The sequence below is a fragment of the Erythrolamprus reginae genome, chromosome Z (genome assembly GCF_031021105.1).
Source record: "Erythrolamprus reginae isolate rEryReg1 chromosome Z, rEryReg1.hap1, whole genome shotgun sequence".
In the NCBI taxonomy this organism is placed as follows: Eukaryota; Metazoa; Chordata; class Lepidosauria; order Squamata; family Dipsadidae; genus Erythrolamprus; species Erythrolamprus reginae.
The window spans coordinates 61,877,458-61,901,447 of NC_091963.1; the positions used below are offsets into that span (position 1 = coordinate 61,877,458).

The following is a 23,990-nucleotide window of genomic DNA, read 5'->3' on the forward strand; positions in this document are numbered from 1 at the left end:
CTGTGCTTTCCCTGGATGAGCCAAAACTAAATAGACCCCAATCTAATTTATGGAGCTTGGGTTCAAGTGAGCCAGATATGATGATGAAAGATTCCCCCTGAGCCAGGTCCACCCCAGTCCTTTTAGGGTATCTTCTTTATTACCTGCTCCTATTACTAACCTTTCTCCAGAGCTCCAAACTATGTATTCTGCTTTATTTTAAGCCATTGATGCCAAGCTCTCGGCTATCAATGCGCCATCTCAACCTCGTCCCTCTCCACGTGCCCCTAGGCCCATGAGTTCCTTCTCAACCTACAGAGTCCCAGTACAGGAACCAGACTCTGATTCCTCACAGGATGAGAATGAAGAAGACGAGGATGCAGAAAACAGTGATGACCAATGTTCCCTCTAATTTTTTTTTTGGTGTGGGCGGAAAAGTATAGTGTCTGAGCGGCAGTCCCTTTGGGTCTGGGCGGCATAGAAGTATATATATAAATATAAACAAACAAACAAATAAACAAACAAACAAGAAAAAAATCCCTTTTTTATTAAAAAAGAAATTAATAATAAAACAAAACCAAAATCTATTACTATTATTACTATCTTCTCTTTTTCTATCCCTGTCTCCTCCCCCCTTGTGTGTGTGTGTGTATGTGTGTGTGTGAACTCTTGAACCATTTTCAATAACAGGTGAGGGCTATTGGAAATGGTTCAAGAGTTCACACACACACACACACAGCTGGGTTTTTTTTCTCTGTTGTTATTTGGGTGCTTTTTACCATATGCTTTAAATCAAGAGTCATTTCTCTCTCTTTCTCTCTCCCCTTCTTGCTCTCTCTCTCTTTTTCTCACTTTCTCTTCCTCTTTCTATGTTGCTGTGTCTGTTGCTCTCTCTCACTCACTCTTTCTTGTTTTCTTTCTCTACTGCTTTCTTTCTTTCTCTCTATATCTCTTGCTTGCTTTCTCTTGTTCTCTCTTGCTACTATCGCCCCCCTCTTTCTCTCTCTCTCTCTCTTTCTCACTTACTTTCTCTCTCCCTCTCTCTTTCCATCTTGCTTTGTCTGTTGCTCTCTCTGTCAGTGAGGGGGCTGAGTCTGTGGGGAAATATAGTGGATGAGAATACAGAATCAGGACCCAAGTTTAAATAAGAAATTGTTAGATTTACAGTTATTTTTAGTCTGTGTTTTCCAAGGCCATATTTTACAAGACTTTTCCTTTCAGAACAATTTTCTGAAAGAAAAAAAACCCTCAAAACCTCTCAAAAATGGCCCCAAACCCTCTAAAAAACAGACCAAAAAGCCCCCAAAAGCCTTGAAAATGAACTGAAAAAAAGGCCAAAAATGAGGCACACGGAGACCAAAAACCTTTTGATGTTTTTGTGTTAGGTGTGTCTTATGGTCTGGTGTGACTTATAGTCCCAAATACAGTGATACCTTGTCTTATGAACTTAATTGGTTCCAGGATGAGGTTCTTAAGGTGAAAAGTTCGTAAGATGAAACAATGTTTCCCATAGGAATCAATGGAAAAGCGATTAATGCATGCAAGCCCAAAATTCACCCCTTTTGCCAGCCAAAGCACCCATTTTCACGCTGGTGGGATTCCCCTGAGGCTCCCCTCCATGAGAAATCCCACCTCCGGATTTTGCGATGCTGCAGGGGAATCCCACCTGTGCAAAAACAGGTGTTTTGGCTGGCAACAGAAGTCCGGAGGTGGGGTTTCCCAGCGAGGGAAGCCTCAATGAAATTGCAGCATCACTTACGAACTGAATTGGTTCTAGGACGAGGTTCATAAGGTGAAAAGTTCGTAAGACAAAACAATATTTCCCATAGGAATCAATGGAAAAGCGATTAATGCTGCAAGCCCATCCCCCTTTCCATCGTCCCATCCTCCTGTATCCCATTCCCATCCCACCAGCATTCATGTTAGTGAGATCGGCATTAGTCACAGCAAGTTTGGGCCAGTCTGGACGGAGAGTTGCTCTTCTGCCTAAGTGCAACTGAGGCCTTCCCAGCATTAATAAGGGCCAGAAGAGGCTCTAGCAAGAGTGAAATGCCGGAGAATCAGCCCCGGCTGCTTCTCCATCCCCCTAAGGTCAGCTGAGGAGTGACTGGGAGGGGAGGGAGCGGTGCAGGGCCTATCAGTGATGGGACAGGGAGCTGCAGCAAAGGCCCAAGGAGCCTTATGCGGCTCTAGAGCCATGGGTTGCTGACACCTGATATATCCTTTTCTTGAAGCATGTGAATCCAGCTTTTCCCCCCCTCATCGATGGTGTCCCCATTTTATTTTGATTGGCTTATCTGTTTAATAAGTGTAGTAATGATGTTTTCCACTCACCTCAAAGTCTGCCTACCAACTATCTATCCACCCCTACTCCACCTCTCTTCTCCTCCAACAATGTCTTTCCTAGGAGAATCACCCACAAAGGAGGGAGAGGACCCTGTTGTCATGTCTTTCAGCTCTGCACAGACCACTCCACAAAGCAGATCACATTGACCCAGATGCTCCCTCCAGAAGAGATTCCATCCATTTAAGCCAGGCAATTGGGTTTGGATCAAACTATCCACTAGAAAGTAATCACAGCAACCAGGGTGGAGCAGACTTTCCCAAGACTGACTGACTGGCCTTACCACCAAGCCAAAGTTAATGCCACCCACCAGATATGAAAGAGAGGACCTTGAGATGGACCAATGAAGACTAAAGACTCTCTTCAATCCTTGGAAGACATCTGGAAAGACTATGGGGAAATGATGGAAACTAATTGTAAGATTTTCTTTCTTGCCTCATTTATGTTGTCATCAGTTAAATTCATGGAGGAATGGCAATTGGGAATGGTTGGCAAAGCAACTTCTGAACTTCTGTCTGGTGAAAGGAAAATTTGTCCAGGGTGTTTTTACTGCCTGCCTTGTAGAGGTTCCTACATAGACACATCAGACTGAGGCTATCCCACTCACCTCCACATAAAGTTTCCCTTAGGTTGGTTCTGTGGCACTAAGATCCAAACAATCATGCCTCCCTGCTAATTTGATGGAGGGGAGTCATGACCCCTCAGGCAATTGCCTCACAGAAGAGGTAGCAAGAAAAGAGATCTAAAAATCTCAAGCCCTGATTGTGACTCACAAATGATATTATCCAGTTGCCCAATAAGGCTGTTTATGTTGCCCTGCTGAGTCCCAAGGGTCATTGTGCTCAATTTCAAAAATATTAATAGCTCAAATTCCACAATGGCTAATCTCAATTTGACTCATTTGACTAAGATATTTTTTGCTTTTGTGTATGCGCAGAATATATTTTTTGATTATTTTCTGGGAAGGGGTGTGTGCGCACAAACAATCAAAGCAAGCGTCTGAGCACAAAATGTGCAGTTCCTTCGCAATGTGAATCAGTGAAGAAGGTAAGTAGAACTCTCCCCTGATATTATGGCAAAAAAAGGGGAATTGTAAGAAGCCCCTCTCCTAGAAGAATGAAATTCTTGTCTCTGGTTTCTACTCCAAACCCCAAACCTTTAACCTTAGATTATCTACAATTAACCTCTCCCCCTTTTTAAGAGGTCTGTGCCTACGATTCCTGTCCTACTGTTCTATTGTCTTCTATCATTACTTTTTATCATTACTTATCTAATGTTTTATTTGTACAAATTACCATCCTATAATTGTTTGACAAATATAATAAACAAACAAACAAATAAATAAATATTTTTAGAGATACTGTATTTTCAAAAGGCAGAATATTATATTTCCTTTAAATGAGAAACGGAGAACATGTTTTTTAGAGGCAGGAAGCAACCTACAGCCTTTTTAAATAGCCCACAGCCGATGACAGCACTTAAGAGATAAAGAGCTTATTGAAATAAGAAGTCAACTATCTAGATGGCTCTATTCACAGACAAAACAAATATTGCAAGCAGAAATCCATTCAAGACAGGATATTTTGAAACTGTTTGCAGCAAAGTTTGATAGTTAACAAAGGAAAAGTGATAGGTTTAGAAGCAACTCCTCATCCAAGATCCAACACAGTATGAAAGTCATTAGTCACAATAGGAATTGCCCAACTCCACTTCAGAACAAGAGCCCTTTCATTGTACCCTCAGAACAGTCCAAAGTTCAAAGTCACAGAAACTTTTGAACTGATAAACAATAAGCCCAAGGTTGATCAGATTACCTCAGACAAACACTTAGGATTTGGATTTCCTCTTTTGCCTATAGAGCCAGTTATGATTCCCTACATAAGCTCTACATGACCCCACAGGAATTTGATAACAGCCAATGGAAAACATGTTCTTGCACAGGAACAGTCAGCAGTCCCAAATCACATGTGGTTCTTCTTTATCAAACCTCTCTTTCCAATCAGTCTCCATGTTTCCGGTCTGTCTTTCTCTCACTTTGGATGGATATTTGTTCCAATACAGTATATGGCAAAATTAAAGTGTCAATGATCTGCAAAGCTTCCTGTACTCAAGAATTCAATTTTGGAGTGGGGCCACGGAAACACTGTATACTTGAAAAACGTTTGCACTTTGTGATCAGTGATGGGAGAAACCTTACTAACCAACTCTTATTAATGAGCAAAGTTTAAAAACCATCTAAACATTGGAAGAATCCCTGCTCAGGCAGAAAATTGGCATAAGAAACACCCTCATGGGACCCTCCGCTTTTTTGCTGCAACGCCACCCACCCAAGGTGTGAGGGTTTTATTTGGGAAGAGCCCATTGAAGTTTCAGCTGCTCCAAGGGAGGGAGGGAGGGGGAGGGGAAGAGAAGGAAAGAAGAAAGGGGGAGAGGGAGAGAAGGCAGGCAGGTAGGCAAAATAAATACATGAGCAAATCCAGGAGGGGGGGAGGACTTTTACTTTGACAGCAGATTCTTTCTGGCTGCAAACCAAATTAAGGGCCAGATAAAACACAGATGTGTCTCTCCTCCTCCTCCTTCAGGGCCATTGGCTCTGGAACACACAAGGACCCTTCCATTTTCCAAACTGGAGCCTGTTCAAGCCCTTCGCTTGCCTCCTTTCCAAATGAATCTTCCCCCCCAAACCTCTTCCCTCCTCTTGTTTCCTCTTCCCTCTTTCTCCTCCTTCCTCCTCCTCCTCTCTTTTCTTCCTCTTTCCTTCTTCTCACTCTTCCCCTTCCTCCTCCTTTTTTGGGGTCGAGGGGGGTGGCTCAATCAGGGACAATGACCTTTCCAATGACAACCCCCCCACTCCTTTGATACTCAGGTAGGAGTTGTGTGTGTGTGAGAGAGGTAGACTCCACTGGCTGAGGGAGGTTCTGCTGCCGGGGTGGAAGCTGTGTGTGGAGGGGATGAGGGACTCTGTGGTCCCTTTCCCTCCTCCCGCCCCCTTTGATACCCAGGCAGGAGTTGTGTGTATGCGTGTGTGTGTGTAAGAAAAGGTTTTTCTCATAGAAGAGAGCTTTTGGACAGGAATCACATCGAGCCTCTTGCCTCGAGGAGTGCAGAGTGTGGTCCAGGCATCGCCCGGCAACCCTGTCTCGGCCATCAGCGGGGAGGGAGGGAGGGAATTCTTGCGAGGGGAGAGGAGGAAGAAGGGGAGGGAGGAAGAGGAAAGAGGAGGAAAAAGAAGGAAAGAGGAGGAAGGAGGAGAAGGGGAGAGGAGAGAAAGGAGAGAAAGAAGGGGAAGAGGAAGGAAAGGAAGAGGAGGAAAAGAAGTAGAGGGGAAAGGAGGGAAAGGGGAACAGAGGAAGAGGAAGGAGAGAAGGAAAGAGGAGGAGGAAGAGGGGAGTCTTCGGAGTGGGTCGGCATACAAGTCTAATAAATTATTATTATTATAAAGACAGGATAGGAGAAAAGGGGAAAGAGAAGGAAAGGAGGAGGAGAAGGAAGTGGGAGAGGGAGAAGAAGAAGAAGGAAAGGGGAGGAGGCGGAAGAGAAAAAGGAAAGAGGAACAGCCAAAACTTCAATGGGCTCTTTCCCACTGCCAATGTTGAGACTTCGGTGCCACGAACCCTCCCTCTCCTCCGTGGAGAAAGGCAAATCCCCTGCCGGTGTCCCACTCTGCTCAAGCCCCTCCCACAAAGGGAAAGAGGCACCAATTTGCTGGATGGTGGTTTAGTATGACTCTTCATGATCAGTCAAATGTAGCAATAAACTCCACCCTTCCACCCGCTACCCTCCCTTCCCAAAAGTTCCAATTTTTTTGATTGTCTATCTTTGTTCAAAAAACCCTTTGGACTCTGCAATGCCAAAGGTTTTTTTCCCCCACCCGGCATCCGTTCCCCTTTGACAGGGGACTTTATCTCAAAGCTCAGAAGGCAAGGACATCTTGTTTTTAGTCTGTTTGAAAGAAACACCTGGGATCTTCTGAACGGAACAATTGAAATAAAGCTGCCAGGCATTCCATCAAATCTCCTCTCGTATCCTTTGAAGGAGGGTGGGGGAGGCAGACGGGAAGTAAGCAGGGAGAGCCCGGCAGAGAGGAGGTGGGGGGCATTATCTCTGCACCCAGGAAAGAAGACAGCGGGTCACCCTTGGAGGAAACGACCGAGAAACTCGCCGGCGGACCCAGGCTGCATGGGGGAGAAAGCTGGAGACCACCCCTGTCCCGCCAACCTGTCCTGGCAGCGGCTCCAGCCCCCACCCTGCTAACCCGTCCTGGAAGCAGGGGATCCCGGGTGGCCTCGGCGCGGCTTTTGGAGTGGGCGGGGCAGGCACCGTTGGCCGAGGGTGTTTGGGGGAGACAGGCAAGGCAGCTGGGTGGGAATGGAGTGGTTCTGGGTTCTCTTGCCTGTCCAGGAGCTGAAAGTTCTGCCCTTCACCACACCCGGCTTTGGCCCCCGCTGGTTTCTAGCATGAGGGGGCGGCGGGCGATGGATGGCCAGGGCTCCCACGGACACATTTTGACAGTGAGATGGGGGAAATCCCCTCTCACCCACCACTTCCTCAGCTCGCTGCTTTTTTTTTTTTAAGCCTTAAAGTTTTGGATTTTCCTATGGGTTTGCATGCATTATTCCCTTTTACATTGATTCCTATGGGAAAATTGCTTCTACTTACGAACATTTCTACTTACGAACCTGGGGAATGAATTAAGTTCGTAAGTAGACTTTATTTATTTATTTATTTATTTATTATTTAGATTTGTATGCCGCCCCTCTCCGCAGACTCGAGACTTACCATTGTATAGGGCCATTTCCAGGGCAGTTAGTTTGTTCATAGCCGACAACTATATTCTGTATGTGTCACATGTTTTTGCTGAATTTTTAAAATTACAGCAGTCTAGGATAGCACTATTTCGGCCATGTTCTGGCCTCATCAGTAAGGGTATGGCTAGCTGATGAGGCCAGATAAAGGTCGGAATAGTGCTATCCTACTCTCCCGTAATTTTAAAAATTCAGCAAAAATATGTGACACGCACTCATGCACGCACACACACACATATATATAAAGAGAGAGAGAGAGAGAATGCTGTATAAAGTAGTATACAGTATAGAATGTTGTATGAAGTAGTACAGTATATAGTAGTATATATAAGAAGAAAAATAATTATTTGGAGGGCATAGAAAAGACTTCATTCAGAGAATAAACAGAAAAATTTATAAACATACCACTTCATGCCATAACAAAGATTTTATTGACATTATTTTACAGTGATATGATTGAATAGAAAGCACAGCCTGAGTATTGTGACATTTTCCCTTCTTAGAACCAAAATGAACCCATTAATGAGACTTCTTGCCACTGACTTTATGAAGTCTTTACTGAAACCATAATACTGTATTGATTTCTGGTTTTAGATCAAATAGAAGCTGCAGGGGATTTAGCCAATATTTCCATTTGTATGTATGTTATAATGATATATTATGGGGAAAGGGAGTAATATAACTTTTCAGATCTTAGAAAGCTACTCCAGATTTCTGGTACATTACAGTCAATTTTGAAATACTAAATCCTACAAAAAAAGTAACAGTAAAAGCACTGGTTTTGTAATATAAAGAAGTGTATGTTAGATTTAAACAAGATTGAACTTTGCTGGGAATAACTTGCTGAGGCCATACAATGGTTTAAATTAATGATAGGAGTCCATGGACTACAGTAGAATTTAGTTCAGAACAGATACATTTTTCTTAAATTCAGCACTATATTTAGCTAAGTGGGAATACTTTCTAAAAACAAGACTTCTGAATTATAAAAAAAGCCTCATTGATTTCAACAAAATTTAGAGCCAAATTATTAGGACAATAATTTGTGTGTAAATATGTGCAATTTAATACGTTTCCTAAAAATATTGACTTTAATATTTTAGGAATAACTCGTTTCACTTTAAAGTGGTGTCATTTGGTGTGTCTGTGTGTCTCTCTCTGTGTGTGAGATGAACTTTCCAAAAAAAACTTTAATCCCCATGTGTGATAATGCCTTGGCACTTAATTCCAAAAGCTGTCCAGTTTGCTACCACTGAGACCTTGCAGAAGTTGTAATTGTGTGGTACATTTGCTAAATCCACCTTTGTGGCTCAAAATACCTTTTCAAAGTGTCCAAGAAACATTTTTCTCAGTAATATGAAATCTTGGTGAAAATGTATACAGCTTGCGTATGAATTTTGTATAGCAAATACAATTACAGCAGACTGAAACCAATTTTCAATTTTGTTAAAATCAAATAGAAATTCTTATGTTTTGAAATTTGAAAAGGCTTTGATCAAAGTAATATAGTTGTAGTTGGCTCTGGGCTTGTAATGTGAAGCCCAGCATAACAAATATATTGAGTGATATTCTAACAATTTATATATTTTTCCTGCTGTATCACAAATTTCCATGTACGGTAATTTCAAACAGGTAGAATTGACTACTCATTTTCTGAGTAAAGGACAGAGCAGAAAAAATCAGATTGGATTTAGTTTCAGATTGGACAAAAATTAGTGTTTTCTAAAATTACTTTTATCTTACACTTAAAAGCACTATCGCAAGACAACATTCTTCTTTTATTTCTCACATTTAAAAAAAGCAATTAGTTTTTTCTCATTTATTTCTAAGGTATTAGCTTCAATGCTTTATCCTCTTATGTATCATTGAGGGATTTGTGCAACAGCTAACAAGATAATTTAATATGGAATCACACAACTCCAAAATAATTAATAAATAATACTCCAATGGTATAAGAAAAAATTGAAAAACTGTTGTGGAATGAACAATAAATAGTATCAGATATTTTCCATATTCTTTTCGCCTGACAGCACTAGTAAGATTCAAAAGGTCAAATAACCAGTTTTTATTCCAGTTCCTAAAACATGGCTGATATCTAAAACAAAGTCTTTAATGGATATTTATGACTCTGTATCTCTTCAAATGTCCTCCAGTACAAATCTTTTATCATACTACAGAAAATAGCTTTAATTTTTAATAAAATATAGCTCTAAAAGATATTAATGTTTTTAACTATACAGTGTTGTAAAGCATGTAAATTGCTTATTAGTAAGCAAATGCATAATATTTGGGCCCCTCTGGAACTAACAGGTTAGTTAAATGTATCTTGGCTAGTTTGTGTTTGCTTTTTTTTTTCCAGATACCACTCTTATTTTTAAATATCATAAATAGGCATGCAGTGACATTGCATTTCATCTTCCATGCTAAAAATCATGCTTTAGATGTAGTAATTTTAGAAGGATTCCATCCGCAGAAAAGTGCAAATAATGTAAATTGCATTTAATCCAATTTTTGGGGGGGGACAGAGTGGAAGTCCATCGGAAGACTTACTGCGTGACTTAGAGTATTGGATTTCCTGCTTGTTCAAAGAATTGCTGATAAGTTACTTAAATCAAAAAGAGACAGTGCCAATTTCACAGTATGCATGGAAGTCTTTAGTATAATTTTTGTGCAATAGTTACATCACATATGATGTATGACTGAAAAAAATCTTAAGAAATGAAAGTGGTACCAACATTTGACATTGATGATAAATTTAACAGAATATATTACTGTATTTCTAATTTCCTAGATTGATTTCTTTAGTCTAAAGAAATCTTTTAAGCTAAAATTAATTTGGGGAAATCAATTCACTGAACTTGCTCATCTAAAGTATCTATTTAAAATTACATTGGAGAATATATCTCAAATTCAGATTTGCTGAAGAAAAAAAATCACAACCCAATTAAGACATGATTTTGCCACAATATATTTCTGTGTCCCTGGTTTTAAAGACAACCATCTGGTTAAAACCTTAACTGGAATATGTTAATCCACTTTTAAATTTTCTCCTTATTTGGCCAACTTGTTTTTTAGCTGCAAGTTTGATATCCTAAATAAAATATTTTTCATCACATGGTAATTATGGAGGAAATACCATAACTATATTCATTGTTATTCCTTTGGGCTCTTCCTTAGTTTCTTGATTTCAGGAAAGAAGAAACTATGTTCACAAGTGCTGTTTCACAAGTTTTTTAAAAATTATCCTTCCCTCCCATAAGTTCTTTTCAAGAATTAGAATATTAGATAATTTACATTCATAGATTTTTAAAAATTATTAATATTATATTTAAATTTGTTGCAGCTGCCCACTTCTATAACCACTGTTATTTTTCTTCCTGTGATAATTTAATTACATACACAATCATTTGTGACACTGAATTTTTAAGATATGTACTATAGAAATATGAACTATTTTACTAAGAACAAAACTGTACATACTTAGAAATAAAGCTCACTGAATTCAATTCATTTCATTACTATTGTATGCTTCAGCTTTATTCTCATATTGTGGGTAGGAAATTTGTTTAGCAGCAGTGAATAAAAATAAGTGTTATTTTAATTTTTTTCCCCTTTGGGAATAGACAACAAATCTTTTAACTATCTGTTGTTTCACAGAGGAGTTTAGACTCTTCAGTACATTCATACAACTGCTATACTGAGTTTTATCAGAGAGTTCAGTTGTTTAGGTAACAGGTCTAAACATCATTCTCTTAGTCATATTATTTCCACTCCATCACCCTCTGCAGCATCTTACATAATGTAATTAGGTTAAATCATTTTAATAGAATTGTGATATTTGATGTCAAAGAAATGGAACAAAGCTACTTACAGTTTCAATAATGGTTCCTAATACATAGTGCAAGATTGTCCATATTACTTTTCTGTTTGGAAACAGAACATCAAAAAACCAAGAATTGATAAGCAGAATAAGAGAAGACAAAGAAAGGTACTTGCCCTGTTATTTTTTTTGTTATGTACAATAATGAAAATAGTGCTGCCTGTTATATTACATAATAAAACATCCTTCTTGAGTTCCCCTTTCACTTCATTTCATTTCAAGAAGACAACCTTCTTGAAATATGTGTGTATTTCAATAAACATTGGCTCTTAATTATACTTCAATATATATTTAATTTAATTTATTGGTTATTAATAATCATTACACATTCTGATTGCATTGCAGGTCCAATTCCAACTCATATGAATTATGAGTTCACATTTAAAAATTCAATTTTGCTCATGTTTCTCATCTTTGTATGATAAATACAAATATCAAGGATAAATGAATGAGATTGTTTCTTCAACTTCAAATGTAAAGACATAGTACAATTAAGATGGAAAGGATGAACATATAACTTGGAATGCTTCATGAATGTTCTTTTTTAATCAACATAGAAGTAAACATTAACACTTGGTCAAGTGAAGAATAACTTGCATTCGTATTTTCAGTATTACTAATGGAGGTACATGTAGATACATGGAGACTTTGTTTTCATATTGCATACAGGGTAATTGTCCATTGAGAATTAAAGATGAAAATCATGAAAGTTAGTTCTTAAAGGAAGGCTGTTCTTCATGCACAGCTTTTATTTCTCTTGTCTTTTCCATCAGAAAAAAAAATACTGAAAATCAAATTCAGATGGTAGAAGGAGGGAATGATGTCATTGACAAGGAAACAATTGAATCCCTTTTTTCATTCCAATCCAAAGGTACTAGTTTCTTCAACAGCTGTCAACAGCTTTTCACACAACATTGAATATGATGGGTAAGGTGGAAGATCCAGACGATTGAAACAAGTATGGGCCCTGCAAAATGAAAATAGCATTTTTGTTAGAAATAGTCAAATGCATGTCACTTGCCTTATTGGTCCTTTTAAACCTGAAAATGCAAGTGAAATAACATATTTGTTATTACTTTGTAAATTAACAATGGGTTTGAAAGGCTATATCTTTAATCAGAATCTTACGCACAATTCTTCTCTCCAGATTTAGATTCTTCATAGTCACAATTTCCCATTTGAACTGTAAACATAACTCTTCCACAACCAGCAATAGAGATCAGAAAGGAAAAATGTCAACGAAGGACTAGAATTAGGCACTTTTCTTTTAAGCTGTAATGATAATGCTCACTAGAAGATTGACAGACCTGTATTTGCAGCTATAATTCTAGACGTGGTTATCTCCTAATTCAAATATTCAGAAAGTATGGTTACTCTCTACTTCTTCAAATGGTAAGATGCATGAAATATCAAGTTGGATTCTTGGTGATTTCTGCCATTTTGTGTAATTTTTTATGGGGCATCTAAACTGGTTAATGAATTTTGGTGTAACCCAAAAGACTTGTAAGTTTTCTTTTAATTGTCCATTTTTATTTATTTAATTGATCTATGCATTGATTTTTCACTATAACTGATAATGAATTAATTGTAGAAATTGCATATTTAAATATGGTTTTAAAGACCATATTTTGGATGACTTTGGGAGAACTGTAACAACGTTTCTTTGAAGGCAAGCCATAACTACTATTTGTTCAACATCATAATTATAGTTGCTGAATGAATTGCTGTTAAGTGGGAACTATCTATTTTAGTATAAATGATAAATAAATGAATATTCACATTTAATTAATGGTGTGATATATTGCATAAATGGTAGCACAAATTTGGCAATAAGAGAGGATGTTGGTTTTTTTAACAGTGGAAATTTTTACTTTTTGCATTTTGCATTTTTTTGAATTCAAGGAGAAGGGGTAGATATAACTGGCTGTAAGAGGCAATTTTATTGGAAGTTTGTGTTCAACTGGGGCAGGATTAGACTGGGAAGGATAAAAAGCAGGAAAAAGCCATTTTTAAATTTGCACTTTCAGATCACAGAGAAGGAGAGAGGAAGGTAGTGGCCCGCGCGCCGAAACCAAAATCAGCAAAGTTTGGTAGCAATAGGGGTTGTTGATTTTCTTGTTAAGTACTTGTATTTCAATACATTGTTAAGATGATTGGCTTGGTGCAGTGTAACCCTTGTTTGGCTGTTGTCTTCCGTAGTACCTTGTGGAACTTGGGGTACTGCCCTCTTTGCATAAGGACATCTAGGTTAGATGGCGAGATCTCTAGATTGCAGTCCTTAGTTTGTAGCTTGCAGTCAGAAGTGGAAAGATTGTCCCAGCCACGTGCTGTAATGCATCCATGTGTCCAGCCTCCACTTCCACAGCGCCCCCCCGAGGAGGAGGGCTGTGTGGACAACTGTCGGTTCAGGAAGATTGCTTGCAGTTGAGCAAAAACATAGCAATTTTGGTCTCTCTGTATCGAATTCCTATAATGTTCTTGCGGATTTAAATAGTAAGGATGTTGGAGATATTAGCAAGGTCCCTCAGGCAGAGAATGAGGGGATGTTCAAAGGGGAAGTTGTCATAAATGTAACCAAACCATCAAGTGCAGTTAGTAGAAATAAAAAGAGGACACATTTTCTTGTGGGTGATTCAACTGTTAGAGGTGTTGATTTGGGACAGAGCAAGGATGTGGTGAAGGTGCTGAGGTGTCTCCCAGGGGCCACTGCCAGCAGGGACAGGAGGCGGATTACAAACATTGTCAAGGCTGTGAGTAAAGATAATAACGTTGATGTGGTGGTGCATCTTGGCACAAATGATTTGTCCCAGAGAAATGTTAATGTAGTAAAATGAGATTTTCAATGTCTTAGTGTGGAGCTGGGTAAAATAACTGATTCAGTGACTTTCTCAGAGGTGTTACCGGTTTGTGGCCAAGAGGTTAAAACAACGTGTATCAGAGAGTTTAATGTGTGGTTAAGGCAGTGGTGTAAAGCTGAAGGTTTTGGCTATGTAAGTCATGATGTCAGTAGGTGTACATGCCCAGGGGAGGTGTTTCAGTTCCCCCATGCCTGACGGCAAAGGTGGGTTTTAAGGAGTTTACGGAAGGCAGGGAGAGTAGGGGCAGTTCTAATCTCTGGGGAGAGTTGGTTCCAGAGAGTCGGGGCCGCCACAGAGAAAGCTCTTCCCATGGGGCCCGCCAACTGACATTGTTTAGTTGACGGGACCCAGAGAAGGCCCACTCTGTGGGACCTAATCGGTCGCTGGGATTCGTGCGGCAGAAGGCGGTCTCGGAGATATTCTGGTCCAGTGCCATGAAGGGCTTTAAAGGTCATAACCAACACTTCGAATTGTGACCGGAAGTTGATCGGCAGCCAATGCAGACTGCGGAGTGATGGAGATTTAGTTTTTACGAATGGGAATTTGCTTTCAGATGTCAAGGTGGGAGAAAATTTAGGTTGCAGTGACCATCTATGTTTGTGGTTTGATGTAAAAATTCATTGTGAGCAATCCTCTAATGCAGAGGTCCCCAACCGCCGGTCCGCGGACCGGGACCGGGCCGTTGGGGTTTTCCAGCCGGTCCGCAGCGGCGCTGCCCTCCCGGCAGAGGACATTATGCAGGACAGGGTGGGGCGTCGGGCAGGGCGGGGAGAATCAGGAGGCTCCTTTGGCGGCTGGGGGCTGCCTGGCTTTGTGATTTTGGCTGGGGGGGAGTTAGGAAGGTCCTACTTCTCCCCCCCAGCCAAAAACTCAAAGCCTATCTGCTGGATATGGGTGATGAGCGGGACGAGCGGCGCCGAAGCCGGTGGCTGTGGCAGCTGCTGCAAGAGGCTTTCCTTCCGCTCTGTCCCACTCATCGCCCGTATCCAGCAGATAGGCTTTGAATTTTTGGCTGGGGGGGGGAGAAGTAGGACCTTCCTAACTCCCCGCCCAGCCAAAATCACAAAGCCAGGCAGCCCCCAGCCGTGAGGTGCCCCCTCCCCTCCCATGGAGCCCTGCCCTGTTTGGTGCCCGCTGGCCGGGCAACGGCCTCCCTCCCTCCCTGCCTCGTGTTTGCAGAGCTCCGCCGGGCAAAATTCGGACACCTTCCGGGCGCACGCACACCTCCACACCTCCACCCCCCCCCGGGAGGAATTCGCCCCCTGCCCAGAATTGGCCAGCCCAGCAACTCTGCCCTGCTCCCTTCGGAGGTGCGGAGAGGGCGGGGAGAGGAATTTAACCCTGAAAGTGGCCGGGGTTGCGCAGAAATTCCCCCAACCTTCGCTGGTTTCGGGCCAGGGAAGAGGGGGCCGTGTTTACCTGGCTGATTTGGGGATGAGAGACCACCAGGAGCTCCGCAAGGCTGCGTGACTTGGATTGGGAAGTCCGAAAAAGACCCCCGGGATGGGTGAGTGGAGGGAGAGGGAGAAAGAGAGAGGGAGAGAGGGGGGAGAAAGAGAGAAAGAGATAGCAAGAGAGGGAGAGAGAGAAAGAGATAGGGAGAGAGGGGGGAGAGAAAGAGATAGCAAGAGAAGGAGAGAAAGAGAGAGGGAGAGAGGGGGGAGAGAGAGAGAAAGAGAGGGAGAGGGAGAAAGAGAGAGGGAGAGAGGGGGGAGAAAGAGAGAAAGAGATAGCAAGAGAGGGAGAGAGAAAGAGAGAGGGGGGAGAGAAAGAGATAGCAAGAGAGGGAGAGAGAGAAAGAGAGAGGGAGAGAGGGGGGAGAGAGAGAGAAAGAGAGGGAGAAGGAGAAAGAGAGAGGGAGAGAGGGGGGGGAGAGAGAGAAAGAGATAGCAAGAGAGGGAGAGAGAGAAAGAGAGAGGGAGAGAGGGGGGAGAGAAAGAGATAGCAAGAGAGGGAGAGAGAGAAAGAGAGAGGGAGAGAGGGGGGAGAGAGAGAGAAAGAGAGGGAGAGGGAGAAAGAGAGAGGGAGAGAGGGGGGAGAAAGAGAGAGGGAGAGAGAGAAAGAGAGAGGGAGAGGGGGGATAGATAGCAAGAGAGGGAGAGAGAGAAAGAGAGAGGGAGAGAGGGGGGAGAGAAAGAGATAGCAAGAGAGGGAGAGAGAAAGAGAGAGGGAGAGAGGGGGGAGAGAGAGAGAAAGAGAGGGAGAGGGAGAAAGAGAGATGGAGAGAGGGGGGAGAGAGAGAAAGAGAGGGAGAGGGAGAAAGAGAGAGGGAGAGAGGGGGGAGAAAGAGAGAGAGGGAGAGAGAGAAAGAGAGGGAGAGGGGGGATAGATAGCAAGAGAGGGAGAGAGGGAAAGAGGGGGGAGAGAGGGGGCAGAGAAAGAGAGAGGGAGAGAGAGGAGATAAAGGAAGAGGAGAGATAGAAAGGAAGAGAGAGAAAGAAAGAGGGATAGAAAGAGAGTGAGAGATGCTCAGTGAGCCTTTCTTTGAAGTTGCCTTTCTTTCTTTCTTTCTTTCTCTCTTTCTTTTGCTCTCTTGCTCTCTTGCTCTTTCATTCTTTTTTCTCTCTCTTGCTTTCTTTCTTTCTCTTGCTTTCTCTCCTTCCTTCCCTCCTTCCATTTCTTTCATTCCCCCTCTCTATTTTTATTTCTCTTTCATTTTCTTTCTTGCTTTCTTTCTTGCTCTTTTTCTTTCTCTCTTTTACCTTCCCTTCCTCTATTTCTTCTTTTCTTTCTCCTTCCTACCTTCTTCCCTCCATCCCTTCCTTCAGTCTTTCCTCTCTTACTCTCCCCTTTCATAAGTTTCCTTGCTTCCTTCCTCTGTTCCTGTCCCTTCCCTCTTTCTTTCCCTCTTTCTTTCTTTCTTTCTTTCTTTCCTCCTTCATTCATGAAGGTAGCCTCCATTTCTTGCTTTCCTTTTCCTTCCTCCCTTCTTTCCTCCCTCATTCCCTTCTTTCACTCCTTCCTCTCTTACTCTCCCCTTTCACCCCTCCCCAAAGAAGCTAAATTTCATACATAATTGGTATGTCGCAAAATAAAGTAGTTTTAAAATGGTGGGGAGGGGGGCCCCCAGACACTTAGGCTGTATGGGGCCCCAAAATTCCTGATGGCGGCCCTGGCTCCACCCCTCCATAACCCCACCCCCATATGACCAAAGCCCCCCCCCCCCCACCGGGCCATGGAAAACTGGTCTAGCTTAAAGCCGGTCCCTGGTGCAAAAAAGGTTGGGGACCTCTGCTCTAATGCAACCAAAGTACTGTATTGGATTTCAGAAAAACAAATTTTAATGCAATGGGGGAATATTTAGATAATGAATTAAAGGGGAGGGATAAAATGGCAGGAGCGAGCACCCAGTGGACTGTATTAAAAAAAGGCCATCTTAAAAGCCACTGGACTGTATGTAAGACAAATAACTAAAGGTAAAAGGAAGAAGAAACCGCTATGGTTTAGCAATGATGGAAGGGCTATAGTCAATGAAAAAAAGGCTGCCTATAGGAGGTATAAAGAGTCTGGAAGTATAGCTGATAGGGAGGTGTATAAAATGAGACAGAAGGAGGTGAAACAGATAATATATGCTGCTAAAGCCTCAAAAGAGGAAGAAATTGACAAATCTGTAAAGAAGGGGGATAAAACCTTCTTCAGATATATTGGTGATAAGAAGAAGAAAAACTGCGGCATCACGAAGCTTAGTACCGGGAATAATACATGCATTAATGGGAATAAGGATATCGCTGACCATTTCAATAGCTACTTCTGTTCAGTTTTCTCAAAAGACACCTTACAAAATAATACTATAGAGGGATATAGCATTGCTTCCAGCTGTACGAATTCAGCTCCAGTGATCTTAGAAGCCGATGTCTTAGAAGAACTTGAACGATTAAAGATAAATAAGACAATGGGTCCAGATGGCATCCACCCCAGAGTTCTTAAAGAACTCAGATCTGTCATTACTACCCCCCTGACTGATTTGTTTAACCAATCCTTGTTAACAGGAGAAGTTCCTGAGGATTGGAGAATGGCCAGTGTTGTGCCTATTCACAAGAAGGGAAGTAGAGAAGAAGCTGGTAACTACAGGCCAGTTAGCTTGACATCAGTTGTAGTTAAAATGATGGAGACTCTACTCAAAAAGATGATAAATCAGCACCTAAAAAACAATAACTTATTGGACCCAAATCAGCATGGCTTTACTGAAGGCAAATCATGTCAGACTAATCTCATTGATTTCTTTGACTATGTCACAAAGGTGTTGGATGAAGGTGGTGCCGTGGATATTGCCTACCTGGACTTCAGCAAAGCCTTTGATACGGTTCCACATAAAGAGCTGATAGATAAATTAGTGAAGATTGGACTTAATCCCTGGATAGTTCAATGGATTTGCAGCTGGCTGAAGCGTAGACATCAAAGAGTTATTGTTAATGGCGAGTATTCTGAGCAGAGTCAGGTTACAAGCGGTGTGCCACAAGGGTCTGTTCTGGGTCCTATTCTTTTTAATATGTTTGTGAGTGACATAGGGGAAGGTTTGTCTATGTGCCGATGACTCTAAAGTGTGCAATAGGGTTGATATTCCTGGAGGCGTCTGTAATATGGTAAATGATTTAGCTTTACTAGATAAATGGTCAAAGCAATGGAAACTGCAGTTTAATGTTTCCAAATGTAAAATAATGCACTTGGGGAAAAGGAATCCTCAATCTGAGTATTGTATTGGTAGTTCTGTGTTAGCAAATACTTCAAAAGAAAAGGATTTAGGGGTAGTGATTTTTGACAGTCTCAAAATGGGTGAACAGTGCAGTCAGGCGGTAGGGAAAGCAAGTAGGATTCTTGGCTGCATAGCTAGAGGTATAACAAGCAGGAAGAGGGAGATTATGATCCCGCTATGTAGAATGCTGGTGAGACCACATTTGGAATACTGTGTTCAGTTCTGGAGACCTCACCTACAAAAAGATATTGACAAAATTGAACGGGTCCAAAGACGGGCTACAAGAATGGTGGAAGGTCTTAAGCATAAAACGTATCAGGAAAGACTTAATGAACTCAATCTGTATAGTCTGGAGGACAGAAGGAAAAGGGGGGACATGATCGAAACATTTAAATATATTAAAGGGTTAAATAAGGTCCAGGAGGGAAATGTTTTTAATAGGAAAGTGAACACAAGAACAAGGGGATACAATCTGAAGTTAGTTGGGGGAAAGATCAAAAGCAACATGAGAAAATATTATTTTACTGAAAGAGTAGTAGATCCTTGGAACAAACTTCCAGCAGACGTGGTAGATAAATCCACAGTAACTGAATTTAAACATGCCTGGGATGAACATATATTCATCCTACGATAAAATACAGAAAATAGTATAAGGGCAGACTAGATGGACCATGAGGTCTTTTTCTGCCGTCAGACTTCTATATTTCTATGTTTCTATGAAATTATACTCTCTGCCTGGAAGTTTCTTCAAGATCAGATAAATGAAAGTGTCTAGAGACTTTGTATAGGAAGTAGCATAGTAGTGTATTGCTCATTGTGAGACATTATCACATGGAAATAACTGTACAATCATAGGAATATTCCAAAAAGGAGTTCTGAGGGTGATTATCCAGCCTTACTAAAGTGAAAGCCTTACAAAATTTCAAAATTGTGATTAATAACAAGTAAGAGGCCAAAGCAAACTTTTTCAAGGTAAAATTGCTTACATTTGTTGGAGATCTATAATTGAAATTCAATGTATGAAGATATTTCTAGCATTGTCAAAACCTATTGGGTATATATTTTCCATAGAGAAGCCCCATAGATTAATTTTATCTATGACTTCTAAAAACCATGATTATTTAAAGCAACCTCTAAGGTTGCCAAGATGGCACTGCTGATGGCAGCCTTGGTGAAATGCTCTCTGATAATTTTGCTATTTTTAAAATCATTCTCTGTAATTCACTACGAATTTCATACTCAACAGACCAACTGCTAAGCATCAAGCAATTTTTCTTTGATGGGCATTTCTGTGACTTCACTTCCACACCTTCTTCAATGCAGAAGAGATTCTAACACAGGAAGAAGCAACTTCCTCTGAACAATGGATAAACAAAAACAAATGGAGGAGACGCTGGAGGCAAAGAAAGGGTAAGCGAGCAGGAATTTTGAATAGACTAAGGAAAAGTGGGATAAAATCCCCTCTCCCTTCACACTCCCTGAATAATTTATGTTCACTCACTAATAAGATGGATGAAACACTTCTTTTAAATAGATGCTATTCTGATTTTTACAACTTGGCAGCTCTCTGCACTGAAACCTGGCTAAATAAGTCAATTTAGTGATAACATCCTGCAAATCACAGTGTTTCAAATACAAAGAGCTGATGGATGATCTCTGGTGGGCCCAGAATAGGGGTCATTCCTCTATTCTGGTGCTTCTTGACTTCTCATCAGCTTTCAATACCATCAACCATGGTATCCTTCTACACTGATTGGAAGGGTTGGGGCTAGGAGCCATTGTATTACAGTGGTTTTCCTCCTACCACTCTGATTGGTAGCAGTTGGTGTTGTCGGGGGGTCAGAGGTCAGCTTTTAGGTCCCACCTCTGTGGGGTCCCTCAGGGGCAGCCCTCTTCCCCCTGCTGCATAATATCTGCATGAAACCACTGGGTGAGATCATCCAACAACATGGGGTGAGTTACCATTATTATGCAGATGACACCCAGATATACATTTCTACCAGTGAAGCAGTGGAAGTGATGTGCTAGTGTCTGGAGGCTGTTAGGGTTTGGATGGGTTTTAATAGGATCATGACCAATCCCGACAAGACAGAGTGGCTGTGGGTTTTGCCTCTGAGGGGTAACCTAATGTGTCCATTACTAAGGGAGGGAAGCTCTTGCCCCCCTCATAGAGAGTCCGCAACTTGGGCATCCTCCTTGATCCACAGTTAAGTTTAAAACACCATCTCTCAGCTGTGGCGAGAGGGGCGTTTGCACAGGTTCGCCTGATGCACCAGTTGTAGCTCTATTTGGACAGGGAACCAATCTCTCCTCACAGTCACTCATGCCCTCATTACCTCGAAGTTCAATTACTGCAATGCTCTCTACATGGGCCTACCTTTGAAGAATGTTCAGAGACTGCTGGTAGTGCAGACTGCAGCTATGTGAACTGTCATGGACCTTCCAAGATATGTCCATGTGTCATCATCCCTCCACAAGCTGCACTGGCTGCTGATTGGTCTCTGAATGCAATTCAAAATGTTGGTTATGAAGCCCTACATGGCTTGGGACTAGATTACTTATAGGACTGCCTTCTGCCTCATGTATCCCAGTGGCTAGTTAGGTCCCACAGAGTTGACCTTCTCCAGGTCCCGTCAGCTAGAAAATGCTGCCTGGTGGGGCCTAGGGGAAGAGCCTTCTCTGTGGTAGCCCCAACCCTCTGGAATCAACTCCCTGCAGAGATTCCTACCACCCCCACCCTCATGGCCAACTGCAAGGCTTTAAAAATTCACCTTTGCTGGCAGGCTTGGAGCACTCAATGTTATGCCTAGCTCCAACCAAGAATCGGAATGGATATGGGGTGGGTGTGGATGATTGTTTTAATGCATTGGAGTTTTAAATCTGATTTTTAAATTTAGATTTCTTATACATTGTATTTTTGTACCTATTTTGTTGTGAGCTGCCCTGACTCTGCAGAGAAAGGTGGCATAAAAATCTAATAAACAAACAAGCAAACAAAATCAGCTAGCTGTACCTGACCACACTTGTAAATGGATCATAAGCTTCTTAACAGGCAGGAAGCAGCAGGTGAAGCTAGGCCCTTCAGATACCTATACAATTAGCACAGGAGTCCAACCCCCCCCCCCCCCCCGGGCTGTGTGCTGTCTCCATTTCTCAATGACTACATCTCAAAACATCCCTCTGTTAAAATATTGTCATTTGCAGGCCACATACGTAGCAAAATGTGTCTGCTGGATGTATGCAACTTCTTGATGCCATCTAAATTGAATAAGTTGCTCTATACTCTAAGGAAAAAGGATGTCTCTCCAAACTTGATAAAAATGATCTTTGTTCTATGCAGTATTAAAGTACAAGAGTGTACTGAGGATTCAGCAGAGCAAGATTGATCACCCGGTACCAGAGTAACACACAATATATACATTTACATTCCTAAGCTCCTCCTGTAACGGGTGTGGGGTGAAGTGTGAATACTGTTGTTATCAGAATCTGAATAGATATTGAATTCACACCTGTCTGTCTAGGTCAATTCCCCTTTGTCTGTGATGGCCATTGTCCACTTACTATGCAATCCCGATGAATTAGATCCTGTCTTTCTGTCTCTCAGAAAGGGCTATAGAGCCCTATATAACTGTAGTTATACAGCTATCTACAATTCTGTACAGTCCCAGAAAGTTGCAGATAATTCTGGACAGTTCTAGAAACTTTTTGATAGTTCTCACAATTCCAGAAGCTTCTTAAGTATCTTGAAATATTGCGAATATCCTTAAAAATAGATCAATTTCAAAATATCATTGTGCTGACCACAAAAGCAAAGTTTATAGGGAATAATAACTTTTTTCTATTCATTTAAGGTACAGTCAATCAGGAAAACACACTTAACAACTGGGAACAATTTTTTTAAAAAAATTGTTACATGGTGTAATTAGAGCAGATAAACAAATCAAAGGTATGGAGATAAAGGGAGAAATTTATAAGATTCAAGCATTCGCAGTTGATTTAGTATTTATAATTGAGGAGCCATTAAAATCAGGAAGTAGGCTAATGGAGCTATTGGTGGACTGTCAAAAATTGCCTGGATTAAAAATTAATAATGAAAAAACAAAAATGATAGCTAAAAACATGACCAAATTGCAGGAATTAGAATTAATAAAAAAATTGGGAATGCAAATGACAAAAATAGGAAAAATATTTAGGAATATTATTAACATCAAGGTGTGCCACTTTTAAAAAAGACAACTATGAAAAATTAATTGAACAAAGAAAAAAAGACTTAAATGGTTGGTCAGGTCTGCAACTCCTTTATGGGAAGGATAACACTAGTTAAAATGAATATTTTACCAAAGTTATTATTTTTATTTCAATGCATACCGATAAATTAGAGAAGAGCTTTTTTCAAAATTTGAACAAAATTACATCAAAATTCATTTGGCAAAAGAAAGAAACAAGAATTAAAATGAAATTATTGCAAGATTCAAAGGAGAGGGACGGACTTGGGCTACCAGATTGGGAAAAGTATTATCAGGCTGCAATTTTAATTTGGATTAGGGATTGGATTCAACTAAAAAAATTAAAGAATATTGAAATTGGAAGATCACGATCTACAAATTGGATGGCATGCTTTTTTATGGGAAGAAAAGTATAAAGTCCACCAATACTTCCAAAGGTACTATATTAGAAATGCTTTAAGAAAAGAAAGAAAATAATAAAGCAAAATTATACACAGATCCTAAATTGGTTATCCACAGTAGAGTAATGTGCACCCAAATGTTATTCAGTCAGGAAATATAATAACATATAAACAACTTTTAGATGTAAACAGAGATTTAAAAACAAGGAAAGATTTAAATGAAGAAGGCATAAAACTAGAGGGGTGGGCTCACTTGCAAATTCAGATTAAATACATGAAGGACAAAAGAGAACCAGGCATAAAAATGGAGACAACAGGATCAGATAGAATAATTTTAGGAACAGAAGAAAAAATGATTTTAAAATATATTATTACCTATTAGAGCAGGCACTATGGGAAGAGTAAGAGACAATGATTAAATGGTGTAGAAATTTTGGATTCAATATAAATTTAGACAATTAACAAGACCTATGGCAAAGGAATAGAAAATTAACATTAGCCACCTCTTACAAAGAAAATTTGTATAAAATATTCTATAGGTGGCACCTCCTGCCAGCAAGATTAGCAAAAATTAACCAAAGCATATCAATAATATGTTGGAAATGTCAACAAAATTATTGGAACATATTACATATGTGGTGGGAATGTGACAAAGCAGCAACTGATGGGAGGATGGGACAGGGTCAGAGGTTTTATGGCTAGTAGAATTTGAGACCGAGCCATAAAGAACAAATTGGAATCACTCTATACTTTGCAAATATATTGATGTTCCTGGTTGTAAAAAATATAAATTAGTACACCCTC

The 23,990-nt window shown here is 40.8% G+C and overlaps 1 protein-coding gene and 1 long non-coding RNA gene across 3 annotated transcripts in view; one reads left to right on the forward strand and one right to left on the reverse strand.

Annotated features, from left to right (window-relative positions):
* Nucleotides 1-11,677: 11,677 nt before the first annotated feature.
* Nucleotides 11,678-23,990, reverse strand: part of HECW1 (HECT, C2 and WW domain containing E3 ubiquitin protein ligase 1) — a 318,946-nt gene continuing 306,633 nt past the window's right edge. For both annotated transcript variants that reach the window (XM_070729542.1, XM_070729541.1), the window contains one exon: nucleotides 11,678-11,975. In XM_070729542.1, the coding sequence (XP_070585643.1) occupies nucleotides 11,864-11,975 (112 nt within the window). In that variant the 3' untranslated portion in view covers nucleotides 11,678-11,863. The remainder of the gene's footprint in view (nucleotides 11,976-23,990) is intronic.
* On the forward strand, nucleotides 11,789-22,736 carry LOC139154671 (uncharacterized). The gene is made up of 2 exons (XR_011556956.1): nucleotides 11,789-11,879; nucleotides 19,806-22,736. It is a non-coding gene; the product is annotated as an uncharacterized lncRNA (long non-coding RNA).